The 13,320-nt window shown below is 33.5% G+C and overlaps 2 protein-coding genes and 1 long non-coding RNA gene across 4 annotated transcripts in view; all 3 read left to right on the forward strand.

Annotated features, from left to right (window-relative positions):
• The window catches only part of LOC105340291 (uncharacterized), a 754,579-nt gene that overhangs the window by 696,834 nt on the left and 44,425 nt on the right, over positions 1-13,320 (forward strand). The window lies entirely within an intron of this gene.
• LOC117690508 (uncharacterized) overlaps positions 1-13,320 on the forward strand; it is a 46,374-nt gene that overhangs the window by 14,160 nt on the left and 18,894 nt on the right. The gene's annotated exons all lie outside the window — the stretch shown is intronic.
• On the forward strand, positions 1,216-10,414 carry LOC117686929 (uncharacterized). Of its 2 annotated transcripts, none has more exons than XM_066069398.1 (8): positions 1,216-1,572; positions 2,841-2,918; positions 3,308-3,370; positions 3,675-3,770; positions 4,026-4,085; positions 5,027-5,130; positions 5,533-7,430; positions 7,632-10,414. In XM_066069398.1, the coding sequence occupies exons 1-6, from the start codon at positions 1,263-1,265 to the stop codon at positions 5,104-5,106; spliced, it is 687 nt and encodes a 228-aa protein (XP_065925470.1). In that variant the 5' UTR covers positions 1,216-1,262; the 3' UTR covers positions 5,107-5,130; positions 5,533-7,430; positions 7,632-10,414. The 2 variants fall into 2 exon arrangements, with proteins under 2 accessions (XP_065925470.1, XP_065925469.1); XM_066069397.1 differs by having other exon boundaries at positions 1,266-1,572.

The following is a 13,320-nucleotide window of genomic DNA, read 5'->3' on the forward strand; positions in this document are numbered from 1 at the left end:
ATAAGTTATTAAATGGATTTTGAAAGAATAAATTAATTAAAAATTGATATTTTCTTGTCATAAATATTTTTTATATTGATATTATCGCTCCCCAAACCTGTAAATTAATTTTTGGTTGTGAAATATGATTTGTAAGATTTACCTCCCCTTTGATGCATTCTCTAGGCAGAGGAGGTTAAAAAAGTGAAGAAACGCCAAATGGAGGTCACATTGAAAACATAATTTATGACAATGGGGTGAATACAAGTTATTTGATCATTATGACCTTATAATTTTCCATCAGAAGGAACTATGAGATTATTTTAATTTAGCTTGACCTATTTGTTCATGAAAATGGGTGAAAACGCACTAGGTTTAGCAGCTGAATGTCCTGCTATATGTAACTTTTTAAATGGATCCGGAGGATCTGAATTAGCTGCAATAATGTAGCCCTCTCCGATTTTTTATATCTGAAGTTTACTGGAGAGGGCTACAATTCCACAGGATCTCCGTAATGGTGCAAAATTAATTTTTTAATGCGGCTGACTCCGGTCTGAAAAGATCGATTTTATATTTGACTTCCTTTAGATAAAATGATTTTTTAATTCAGGCTGAACAAATTAACCGTATATAAATCAAAACCAGATAAAACACATAAGCATGTTTACCAGTCGTCTTTTTTAGCAGCCATGACAGTTCTCGCGTGATTTTATGGGATGTACGCTTGGAGTTTTGTGGGGCTTGATAACGTGAATGTCAGTGTAAATAATCGTTCTTACCTGGTTATATCACTAAAACATCATTTAAGGAAATGGTATATAATGGAAAATTCATATTTACCGCGTTAATTATGTTTAAAATAGGGGAATTCCTATATTCAGTTCAAGATCCGCTCCTGAATTCTCATTGGCTGTCCCAAAATAAAACCGGTCAAGGTCAGTAAACATGGCGGACAAATTTAACTATCGTTGTTGACATACACGAAAATAACCGATATATGGACTTTACTTGATATTTTTGGATTAATTTATGCCATAGACATTTACGATGTTTGAGTTCAGGTAAGAAATGCAAATGTTATTGTCATTTATGTACGATTTGAGACGAAATCGTTGCGGGAGTGAATCACTCCCGCACTTGCACCATTACGGAGATCCTATGGAGTTGTAGCCCTCTCCCCAAAAAAAAAAAAAAAAAAATCGGGAGAGGGCTACATTATTGCAGCTAGATCTGAATGTGATCTTGCAAACATTTGTTCTGTTTATGAGTGTGACAGGGATATTATGAATCACTTATACAGTTTACAAAGTGCACAAATTCTAGACAGGTGTGTGTCTAATGCTCACATTGACATATGTCCTGAGTACATAGGAATATTGTATCGAAGTGGGTATTTCATCATCGATAAGGCAGTGCTTTCTATGAAAATATGTCTGAAGCACCGCGAAGAGTTGGGAGCACGGTGGAAAAGATCAAAGAGAACTTGTTCTTATCCTGGTCATCGGGGTAATATGAAAGCTGACAGAGGGGCCAGTCCAACAATGTGTAAAGAACTCTGGTTAAAAACAAGACAGATTATACCAGTAGGATTAGGTAAGTTTTTTTTACAGTCACCTTAATTCAGGACGTTGAAAGAGTATGTAATATAAAATATTATGAGAAAATTAGTGTATTTTATAAATAGGTGATATCCAGGAGGACCTTTATATCTAGATATAGATGTAATATAGATATGAGGGTCTGTAATTACTTTAACAATTGACCTTAACTGTTAACTGTACATGCGCGGATCCATAAATTTTTTCCAAAAGGGGGGGGGGGGTGTCCAATGAGAGATAGTTATGTTTTTCGGGGGGGGGGGGGGGGGGGGAGGTCTAGCTGCAATAATGTAGCCCTCTCCCGATTTTTTTTTTTGGGGGGGAGAGGGCTACAACTCCATAGGATCTCCGTAATGGTGCAAGTGCGGGAGTGATTCACTCCCGCAACGATTTCGTCTCAAATCGTACATAAATGACAATAACATTTGCATTTCTTACCTGAACTCAAACATCGTAAATGTCTATGGCATAAATTAATCCAAAAATATCAAGTAAAGTCCATATATCGGTTATTTTCGTGTATGTCAACAACGATAATTAAATTTGTCCGCCATGTTTACTGACCTTGACCGGTTTTATTTTGGGACAGCCAATGAGAATTCAGGAGCGGATCTTGAACTGAATATAGGAATTCCCCTATTTTAAACATAATTAACGCGGTAAATATGAATTTTCCATTATATACCATTTCCTTAAATGATGTTTTAGTGATATAACCAGGTAAGAACGATTATTTACACTGACATTCACGTTATCAAGCCCCACAAAACTCCAAGCGTACATCCCATAAAATCACGCGAGAACTGTCATGGCTGCTATAAAAGACGACTGGTAAACATGCTTATGTGTTTTATCTGGTTTTGATTTATATACGGTTAATTTGTTCAGCCTGAATTAAAAAATCATTTTATCTAAAGGAAGTCAAATATAAAATCGATCTTTTCAGACCGGAGTCAGCCGCATTAAAAAATTAATTTTGCACCATTACGGAGATCCTGTGGAATTGTAGCCCTCTCCAGTAAACTTCAGATATAAAAAATCGGAGAGGGCTACATTATTGCAGCTAGGGGAGGTCTTATTGTGTATTAGTACTTTAGATCACTACAATATGTTTTGCTCTAAAAACTACTTCAATTTCACAATCATATGAAAATAAACTAAATGAAAATAACTTGTCATCACAATCAAAACATGTGTCAAATTGTGTTACAATGCACAGTGTAGTAATTGAACTTTGATCTTATGTGCAGTATTTACTTGTAGCAATTTGCAAAAGGTGCTCAATGGATCATAAGAAGAATGTGTCCCCATCATACAATGTAGAGTATGTAGAAGAACTAGGTAATAATTTTGCTGTATATTATTCAGTTATATACATAAATATAATAAACTGACAAACATGCATGTATGCAATTAGAATTGTAAAGGAATATATTCTACTTATTGAAAGCATTGTAACATGTCGAATGATTTCATCATAAACATTTTAAGGATGTCAAATGTTAAGAACATACATGAACATAAAGATATGCATGCATGAACAATGGATTTGAAGCTTAAGAAATTTTGAAAAATTTAAAACTGTATGTGTTGTGATATATTGTGCAATACCAGGTTTGTTAATTATAGATATATATGGAACTTGGGGTTGTCAATGATACATTTTAGCTTTTCATATGGGTATTATTTTTAAAGTAATTGTTAAGAAGACCTTATTATTTTACTTTCAGAGTGGTGTAGACAGATTTTTAGAATTCTTCACACAGACAACAGCACAAAATCAAAAATTCATGGTATCAGACACATTTTTTTCGATGAAATTTAGTGCATTTTCCATATGTAAATGAATTATACCAGATATTCTTTCTCAGTTAATGACTTGATTTTGGATATTTTCATGTATGCGCATAAAAATGCAAGTTTACATTAAATTTTAAAGCTACATCACCCACATGAATGGGACGAAAAAATCATTTTTAGGGACAAATTATAAATCAATCTATTCATTCATCTGTAATTTTATCTGTCTGTTAGTTAAACCAAATCTTTATTCAAAATTAAGAAATATACAACTATTTTTGCATTATACCTATATAGGTGAACATCTACAGTCGTACTTGATTGACATACAAGTGCCACATGTACCAGCTATAGTTGAAAACAAAGAAACAGCATTTGATGTTGATGTACACAGTAAGTACACAGTTGAATTGAACAGAAACATGTATTGCTTGTGAAACAGCTACATCAGCATCATTGTTGGTGGTTTCTTAACTCAATCTAGATGCAACTACAGGTATATTTAACTATATATGTAAAGATAAACAAATAACCTTTCCCAATTCTTATCAGAAACAGATAAATAATAAAAGCGTGTATATATATATCTAAAGGTCTTTAGCAATATTGCTTTTTTAAAATTGATATGTGTGTCTTTCCTAAATACAGGTGTACCAAGTTCACAAGACACAGACACAGTGGGTACAGACATGGAGTTTGAAATTCTCTGCAAGTGTATGCATGCAGATAAATTAAGCCACAAATCAATTACATGAAAAGCATATTTGCAAGCTATATTAGCCTCAACTGTTTTATTTTTTTGGTGTTTATTTTGATTATCTTATTTCCTATAAATTTGACAAATATTCTTGTTAAGTGTAAAATGTGTACTGTAAATGTTTATTGTGCATTGTGTATAAAAAAAAGTTTAAAAATGTATGCAGTGCAGTATGCAAATGCAGTCAAAAGTAATTATGACTTGGTAAAAAATCTTGGAACTCTAAGAGAAATATCATTCTGTCCAACTGTCTGTCTGTCCATTAACACAATTGTGTGACACAATATGTCACAAGTAGACCATATAAGAAGGATTGTAGATCTTGAGACTATGTCAGTTTTTTGGTATCTATAATGAATTATTGGTATCCCACTCCAAAGGAGAAGGGGGTATACTGTTTTACCCTTGTGTGTCTGTCTGTCTGTCTGTCTCTAACAAAAATTTCTGTCACAGTTTTCTCAGCAACTAGCTATTCATCACAGATGCTTGAAATTTTAACACACACTTTGTATAGGCATGCCATATAGTGGGATTTATTTTTGTACCATGTGTACATCAACTTCCTGTTAAATGTAGACTTTGCTTATTTTGTATAATATTCACATCAGAGCGAGGGTATTACTAGTGAGCATTTGTCACTTGCAGATATCTTGTTTCCATTATTAGAGCTGCATGTTTATTTAATATAACTCATAAATGTATCTAAATATATCAAATTTTGATCAATTAATAAATAGATCATGGTAAACCAATATACTGAGACAAATCATAGACATTGACTATGCAAATCATACTACCTGAGAAGATCATACACATAGCATTTATACATGAATTCAGATTTTCTAGTTACCGATAGGTTTCTAGTAATGAAGCACACTGTATTGCTTTCCAGCAACAAGTTCTTGTTACCCTTCCTTACCATCATCCCAAGACTGGACCATGAGCAGAACAAAACACCAAAAGAAAAACTAAATGAAGCATTACTGAGACTTTCAGGTAATTTAACTGAAATCAATTTATGCAGTAATTTTCAAGAAGCTTGTTAGACATTTGCTTTCAAATATGCTGATGAATCAAAACGTCTTATTTGTTAAAAAAAAACAGCATTCGGGATATGCTTGATTTTAACTAGTAATACATGTATATATATAAGAAATATAGTAGGGGATGCAAGCATGCACTCAAGACCTGTTACACAGTGAGTGATGTGGCATTAGGGCTCTTTGCTTATTCTTAGTTTTGAAGATTGATAATATTTTAGTGAGAGAAAGCAACTTAAAAAGTAACATATTTTGCAGAGTACATTACTTCATTTAATTTCTAAACATTTGCTGGTCCTCTCTGATCCGTCATATCATTTGTAAAATTTTATCATAAAAATAACAACTTTGTTTATAGATAACAAGTTTCAACCTCTGAAGTCTCAACTTACAAGACCTTGTTCTGAATTAGCAAAGTCTGCAAAGTATTACTACATCAGCAAGGCCAAAGAAGCTGTTATGATAGTCCTGTCCATCATAGCCCCAGGACAAGAGGACACCATTCTCTCAAAACTCAGTCCATCCTCTACAAATGAAAGTGATGCAACAGACAAAGCTACACAACAGTTGATAGAGGCATATCATGTCACAGCAGACAAAAAAACCCAGCTGCAGATCTTATCATTATTTGCGAACAACTTTACAAATGAAAAGCTTCTTCAACTTGTACCATCACTGACACAATCCAAAATTGATGCCGCCAGAAAACATGCTTCAGTGATTGGACCAGGACAGATACTAAATCCACCAAAGATATACAGAATACGTCTGACCAGACCAAAATTGCTACACTTTCTGGAATATGTATCCATGCCCTCTATTTCCCAGGTTCTTGGTTTTGGTACCATGCAACTTCATTTGTCAAGTGGAGAAAAAATACAAATTCCAAAAGTAATCAGAAATGCTGTGAGTGCTAGAATCATTGCAAACTACCTAGAGTATTGCAAGGAAACAGAGTTCCAAACTTTCAGCCATGCATCTTTGTACAGAATCCTGAAAGCCTGTCGAGCATCAAAAAGGAAAGCAATGCATGGACATGACAATACTACAGCACTTGGAATGAATGCCATGGAGTCATTACAGAAGGTTGTAACAAGACTTGGGGAATATTGATTGGATATGGAGAAAAAAGACACTCTGATTGATATGATCAACATCTGTAATCAGCACTTGAAATTTGATGTGAAAAGCCATTTCAGCAGAAGTTCCTCATGCAGTGATCATTGTACAATGTTTGCCCTTAGTGATCCAACAGACACATGCTTTTCTAGTAACTGTGATCATGACCATTCAGACATTTGCTCAAATTGTGTTTTGACACACAAACTTACAGAGGGCATCAATGAAGCCACTAAAACAGTCAGAATACCATCTGAGGATTTGATGGAGGAATTGCAGCATGAAATTACCATGGCAACAAAAGCCATCAAGGACTGGAAGGCTCATCTTCTTAGAACTGTGCACCAAGACTTTGCAAGATCAGACAGACATCCTACAACACCTTGAATCAAACCAGGGACTTCTTATAATGGATTGGGCCATGAAGTTTCTACCCCTCCAGTACAGGGAAACACAGTCAGACTTCTTTGGAAAAAAGGGCATTAGCTGGCATATTTCATGTTTAATTACCAAGAAGAGTGACCATGAACCAACAGCTAGTATCTTGTCAGACCATCTTGACTTGAACACCTATATCCATATCCTTGAGAATGGTACTCAAGGTTGGTTTTCCGTTGCTCATATTATTAGACACCTTCTTTTGACTCTATCAGTGCAGTTTCCAAACCTGAAAGAGATCTACATGAAGACAGACAATGCTGGTTGCTATCACTGTACACCACTAATCTCCTTCATCAGTCAGAATCACAGTCACTTTCCTATTACCATCAAGGAGTTCAACTTCAGTGAAGCACAGTCTGGAAAAGATCTTTGTAACAGCAAAACTGGTTCCTGTCGAATGCATGTGGCTAGATTTCTGAATGAGGAAAATGATATTCTTTCTGCCTCAGACTTGAAGAGAGCCTTAGAAAGTAATAATGGATTGAAAGGAACAAAGACCTGTGTTATCTCCATTGACAACGCAGAGGAGCCAAAGATAAAATCCAAAATCCCTCAGATTAGCCTTCTGAACAATTTCAGATTTGATGTGGATTCAGTTATTGCAAGAAGAGCATATCAGATTGGTTGTGGACGCCTTATTGAGCGTATACTTTGAAGGATCAGCATCTTAATGTTGGAGAAATGAATGGTTTTGAGGTAAATGTTAGTTATAAAAATTAATTATCATTAATTATATAATGTTCGGTTCAATATCACAAAGAAGACATACTAGCTATTTTGTCTCTGTTATATGAATTACAAATGCATTTACTATATAGTCTCTGTGGTATAAATAAAAATGTATGTGCTATATAGTCTAAAAATTGCAAATGTAATTTGGATTTTATTGCTTTATAGGTGTTAGAAGAATTTCAATCTCATGCAGTTGATGTTGGACAAGTCTGTGTTAGAATGAGGAACCCAAACATTCAAAATGAAATGGAGGAGGAACAGAACCAGGATCAGGACCAGGGGCACCTGAATAATGATTTGTATGCATGTCCAGATCCCTATTGCCAGAAACAGTATGTGAGGTCTGCTAACCTTGAGAAACATCTAGCATTAGGCAATCACCTTTACAGGAATGCTGAAGAGACCGGAATTGATTGTGGCATCAAATTCTGGGTTGAGAAGTCTTCTGCCATCCGAGAGAAATATGCTCACATTTGTGAGACAGTGTTGTCTCAGAGTTGTGATACAGGTATCTTTTCCCACAGTTCAGGAGGATGGGCATTGAAATCTGTTGCTAAATGCAACAGGTTCTCCTTAAATGTGAAGGAGTATGTAAAGAAGATTTTTGAAAGATGTGAAAAGACAGGAAAACGGCCGAATTATGCAGCTTTAAGTGGAGAACTTCAAAAAGCTTGTGATGAAAATGGACAGCGCCTTTTTAGACCATTTGAGTGGGTAACAGCAAATCAACTGAGAAACTTGTTTGCATCATATATTAACAACAAGAAGAAAAATTACAGGGACAGACAGATTCTTTTACTGGAAGTTCCAGAAACTGATGAACATCTTCAAGAAATTGTCATGAATCTTAAGGCAGAAGAACGTCAGCAGACTGTATCTGACATGTATGAAAATGTGTTTTATGCAGCAAATACTTAATTTACCTTTGGATATCTCTGTAACAACCTGTATAACATGCATTTACATGGAAATTATCAATGTTTTATACTTTAAGATATTTGTAAAGGTGACAAATTCCAGGTTTTAAAAAAAATACACTCAGTATGTGTATTTTAGCATGAATGTATTTCTTATTACATTTGGTATTTATCTTTTATGATTGTGTGAGCATGGCAACTTACAGGTTACATTAGTGCAATGATTCATTTCTTTTTATGTAATGATTATTGTCAGTTCTAATTAGACACCACCAAAAGTTAACTCTCTGAAGGTTCAATGCACTGTCAGTTATATAAGGTTTTCTCAGGAAATTAAACAAATGCAAGTGATTGTATTTCCTTGGAAACAAGTTTTTTCATTTTAGTAACCAATTTTATTCTAGTATTTGAAAATATTGAAATTAATATTTGCAAAACTTATCTTGGAGTAATAACATTTAATTTAGTATTCTGTTAAAACCATAAAGCATCAGAATTTTTTTTTACCTTCTTCAAAGAAAGTGATAAAATGATAAAAGTCCAAAATGAGGAAAAACAACAATTTTAAGTTTTTATGAATAACAGTAATATATACGTAATGTACTTATATGATGGCGTTATTAATGATAACTTGTATTTCCTGTTTTGAAATATTCAAAGTTAATTTTTATTATTATTTGCTGTATAAATTGTCAAAATAATGCTGTGATATATCAGAACATTTCTGGTATAGATTTAAATGAATTGAATGTTAGCCATTTTAACGTTTTTTTGTAAAAATGAAAATACCAGTCTCATTGGTGACGTCATATCTGACCTATATTATAGAGTCCAAAGTCAGATTTTTTATATTGTACTATTCATGGTCTGTTCTTATTGGTGTAATTGCAATAAAAGAAATTGAAGCGTTTACAGACCCCAAAATAATGCTTTGTAAGTTGGTAAAATTTGAACATTTCACTAAACGTAGCAATTTGAAAAGTTTATGACCTTTTTGTACTTAAACTACATAAGTTCTATATAAATGTACCTCCCCAGGAGACATGCTAGACAACATGCTTTTACCCCCTATAACTAGTTTCTATTCATGTATTATCACTGTTAGTTGAGAGGTCCTGAAATATGTGTAGATTTCATGGTTTTTGTTCCCATTTTTGACCCCTTGTTCTATTTTTAGTAACATGCCTTTTACTCATGAACTATGCCAACCATGACAAAAATATATGTGGCAAATTTTATGACATATTAAAACTATGTTGCACACCAAAATTGATATCGATACATCAACCATGCTTGTGGACTGTTTTGCATGACTTTCTCTGAGACGCTCACTTAAAATATTTCCCTCCTTTTAAAAATTCATGAAACAATTTTGAAACTTTGCTTTTTAAAACAGAACATAAACGTTTTATAAAAACACAAGTAAGATCGTTGTTAAGCGAAGTTTTAAGTAAAAAATCAAAGACACCATCATAAAAACAAGGACCATAAAAAAGTGAAACTTCGTTATTCAATGCTAAAATAGGGTTTTCTACCAATAAATCTAAAACATATAAAAGTCTCTGGAATACACTGCCCATAAGTAAAATGTTTCAAACTTCTGTAGCTTTAACAAAATATGGTTCAGTAATAATTTTACAAATAATACCCAGAGCTCTCAGTAGAGTTAAAAATGTTTTGTTTTGCAAGCATAAAACAATAAAATTCTGAATAAAATTGTAAGAACTTTTCAAAGAATAAAAATACTGCAATATATGTTTATGCATAAAAAAAGTACCAGCAGCATTATAAAATAAAACATTAAAACGGTTACCTCTAATATTTACAATGGAAATATTTTCCACACCATGGTTTTTCATGTAAACCTGTAAAATAGTTGGGTCACCTGTCCCATCTTTGTAAAATAATTTTGACACAGATTTTAAAAGAAACAAAATAAAAGGCTCTCTTAAAGAATGGGTATAGCCAGGAAATTTAAAACACAACTCTTGCTCAATATTAAAAATCTCTTCAATGCATACATCAGAAAACTGTAAAAGGGGGTAAACAGAACATTTAAAAGAATGTACAGCATGATCAATGTCTCTAGCTAAAATATCATTAACTTTCTGCTCAGTCGCACACATGTCAGTCATAAAACATGAAACGTTATTTAAAATATTCTCACTCTCACCCTCTTTCTGCGATATATCACATAAAATTTCTCTCGTTACATCGACATAAGTCTCACCCTTTCCATCACACACCTCTCTCACACCTGCAGACAAAACTTTCTCACCAGTATTAAATTGAACTCCATAAAAATGTTTTCCCTTTTTTGTAGTAGCGTCTCTATGCATTGTTATGTTACAATTATTTTTCATTTCTTCATTAATTTGATTTCTGGACACAACACCCATTTCACTTGTAAAACTTGCTGCTGTACTTTTGGAGGGAAGATTTTCAACATTGATATCAAATAAATCTAAAACACATTGAATTATTGGTCCAATATGAACCAAACCTGTGTTTCTGCTTCTAAAATTGTAGTATAAGTTTCTTAATTTAAAATTATATGGCTTCCCTTTCCCACTCTCCCTAAAATCAACATTTTTTTTACATGTACAAAATCATCAACATTTTCATTTTCTTTCTGAGACAGCAAATAATCAATTTCAGTTTTTAACTGAGCAATCACATTTTTGATGCTATTACATTGTACACTTTTGTCATTTTTTTGAACATTTTCTTTTTTCTTCATTTTTTTTATGACATTTTCTAATTTTTTTATTTTTTCTGTTTGTTTTTTTATTTTTCTGTTTGTATTTTTTACATTAAAAGACCTTATTCTGTCTTTGAGACCTGCATTTTCCCTCCTCAAATGAGTAACCACAATGCTCTGCTCAGATATTATCTCCTGCAGCCTTGTATTACATGTATCTTCCTTGAAATTCTCTTCTCTCTCCATGGATGAATTCGACTGTTTTTGTTCACATCCACTTCCATCACTTGAGGTTTTTTTCATATTGGGTAACTCAAATATATTGTTCACATACTTGTTCAACTTCTCTTTGTTTGTGTATTTCTTAAGTTTTTTTATTTCTTTCTGAATTCGCTTCACTTTAAATAATAAACTTACTCGGTTCACCTTCGAATATTCAATTTTTAATCTGTCGCACACTTCATGATGTAGAAATTTCATGAAGTTAGCACGGTCTTTGTGCTTCAAATATATTTCACTAACATTTAAGTACGTAAGTACCATGATTATGTGCAAAACGGTGAGTGTTATCTGAATTTTTACCATAAATGCTGTGCAAAATGAAATACCAAACAAAAAATGAAGACAGACACACAAACATAAAGTAAACAAAATGTACATGACAAAGAAATATACTAAAAAGAAAAAAATAAAGAAAACAAACCAAATAAAATAATATGAAAATGAAGAAAATGATGAAATGAAAATATCAGGCATAAATTGGTTATGCATATGTAATATATATATATATATGTATTTAACTTCTATGAAAAAATTCAAGCACTGTGTCACTCTTTACTCTCTGAAGTCCTAAAATGATACAAATAAATTAATAATTTTTTTAATGAGAATATCGTTGTCAATCTGCCTTCTTAAAGACATTATGTTTGAAAGAATATCTGAAGTATAAAAAGAAATGGACTATATCAAGGGCAGGTAATTAGATTGAGACCAAATTACTGTGTTGACCAATCTACTTAGTTTCAAAAAAATCGTGCAAAAACGTGCAACGTTACAGAAAAGAATTTCAATTTCAATAACCATCAATAGCATTTGAAAAATTATTTAGCATGTTTAAATGGATGCTGCTTCTTATCTAAGTCAAGAAATCACAAAATATACAAATGTATTGACCTTTCCTGCGGATAAACTTATATTGGTTTTATTTTATTTAAAGAAAATTAACAGGTTTTAAAGGGTTCTTGGCAAAGCACATAGTAAACCCAAACACCAACACAGCTTACGCACCACTGTCATCAACATAAGAGTCCATCAAGTGAAACTTACCTCGATCTATCTATATGATCCAATCTCCGTACACTATAGCATGCAAATATGGCTACCAGGTGCCTTTCGGTTGTTACTATTTTAACATTAAGATGGCGTTAACTGGAATAGCTAACTAAAGAAGACACTTTGTCGTGAGCCAAACATGTAAACCGGAAGTAGTATCTGCAAACTAATTACAAAATCGGGTTGACAAGTGTAGCAAAAAAATCCGGAAAAGGAAAGCGCATTTTTGTGCCAGTTCAGTTGTACAAAGTTACTGATAAAAAAAATAAAGGGGGAAAACCCCCACAATGAGTATTATGTGTTCCACATGGAACCATACTGATATTATGATTGTATATTTGCTAAAGGTATAAGACATATCTTAAAAGTATTGAGTAGAAAAGAACGACGTCTACAGAGTGTATATAGTCATGTACGTAAGTTCCACGGAAGTGATTAAACATCAGTGTTGATTGAGTTTAATCTTTTAAAGATACATTTTTTAATGCACTTGTGCCGGTGTCTTTGATATGAGTGAACCTTCTCGCGCCTACGAGGCGAAAAGCGCGAATTAGTATGTTGTGTCCCATTATCACACATGGTGCGTAGCAGTGCTCTTCCAGCCCGTGTTTGCCGTCATCCTCAGATCCTTCGTGCTGAATCCCATCTTTGCTTACAAAGCGATATGCAATCACGTTATAGATAGCGCTGGATACAGTAGGGATTCGGATTATTTCTACAAGTGCTTCTCTGACTTTCTTGAACGGTCGTTGCGTGTGAAGCGAACCGGTTCCCATTGTCTTCTATGTGGTAACCTGCGCTGACGGAGAGCTTCACTGTGTCACCTGAGAAGACCTCGTATGCCGTAGGTCGTGTACCCATTTATCCCTGTAGACGTTCCCGTTTTTGGTAAAAATGAGTTTGT

The sequence above is a fragment of the Magallana gigas genome, chromosome 8, assembly GCF_963853765.1.
Source record: "Magallana gigas chromosome 8, xbMagGiga1.1, whole genome shotgun sequence".
Taxonomy (NCBI): Eukaryota; Metazoa; Mollusca; class Bivalvia; order Ostreida; family Ostreidae; genus Magallana; species Magallana gigas.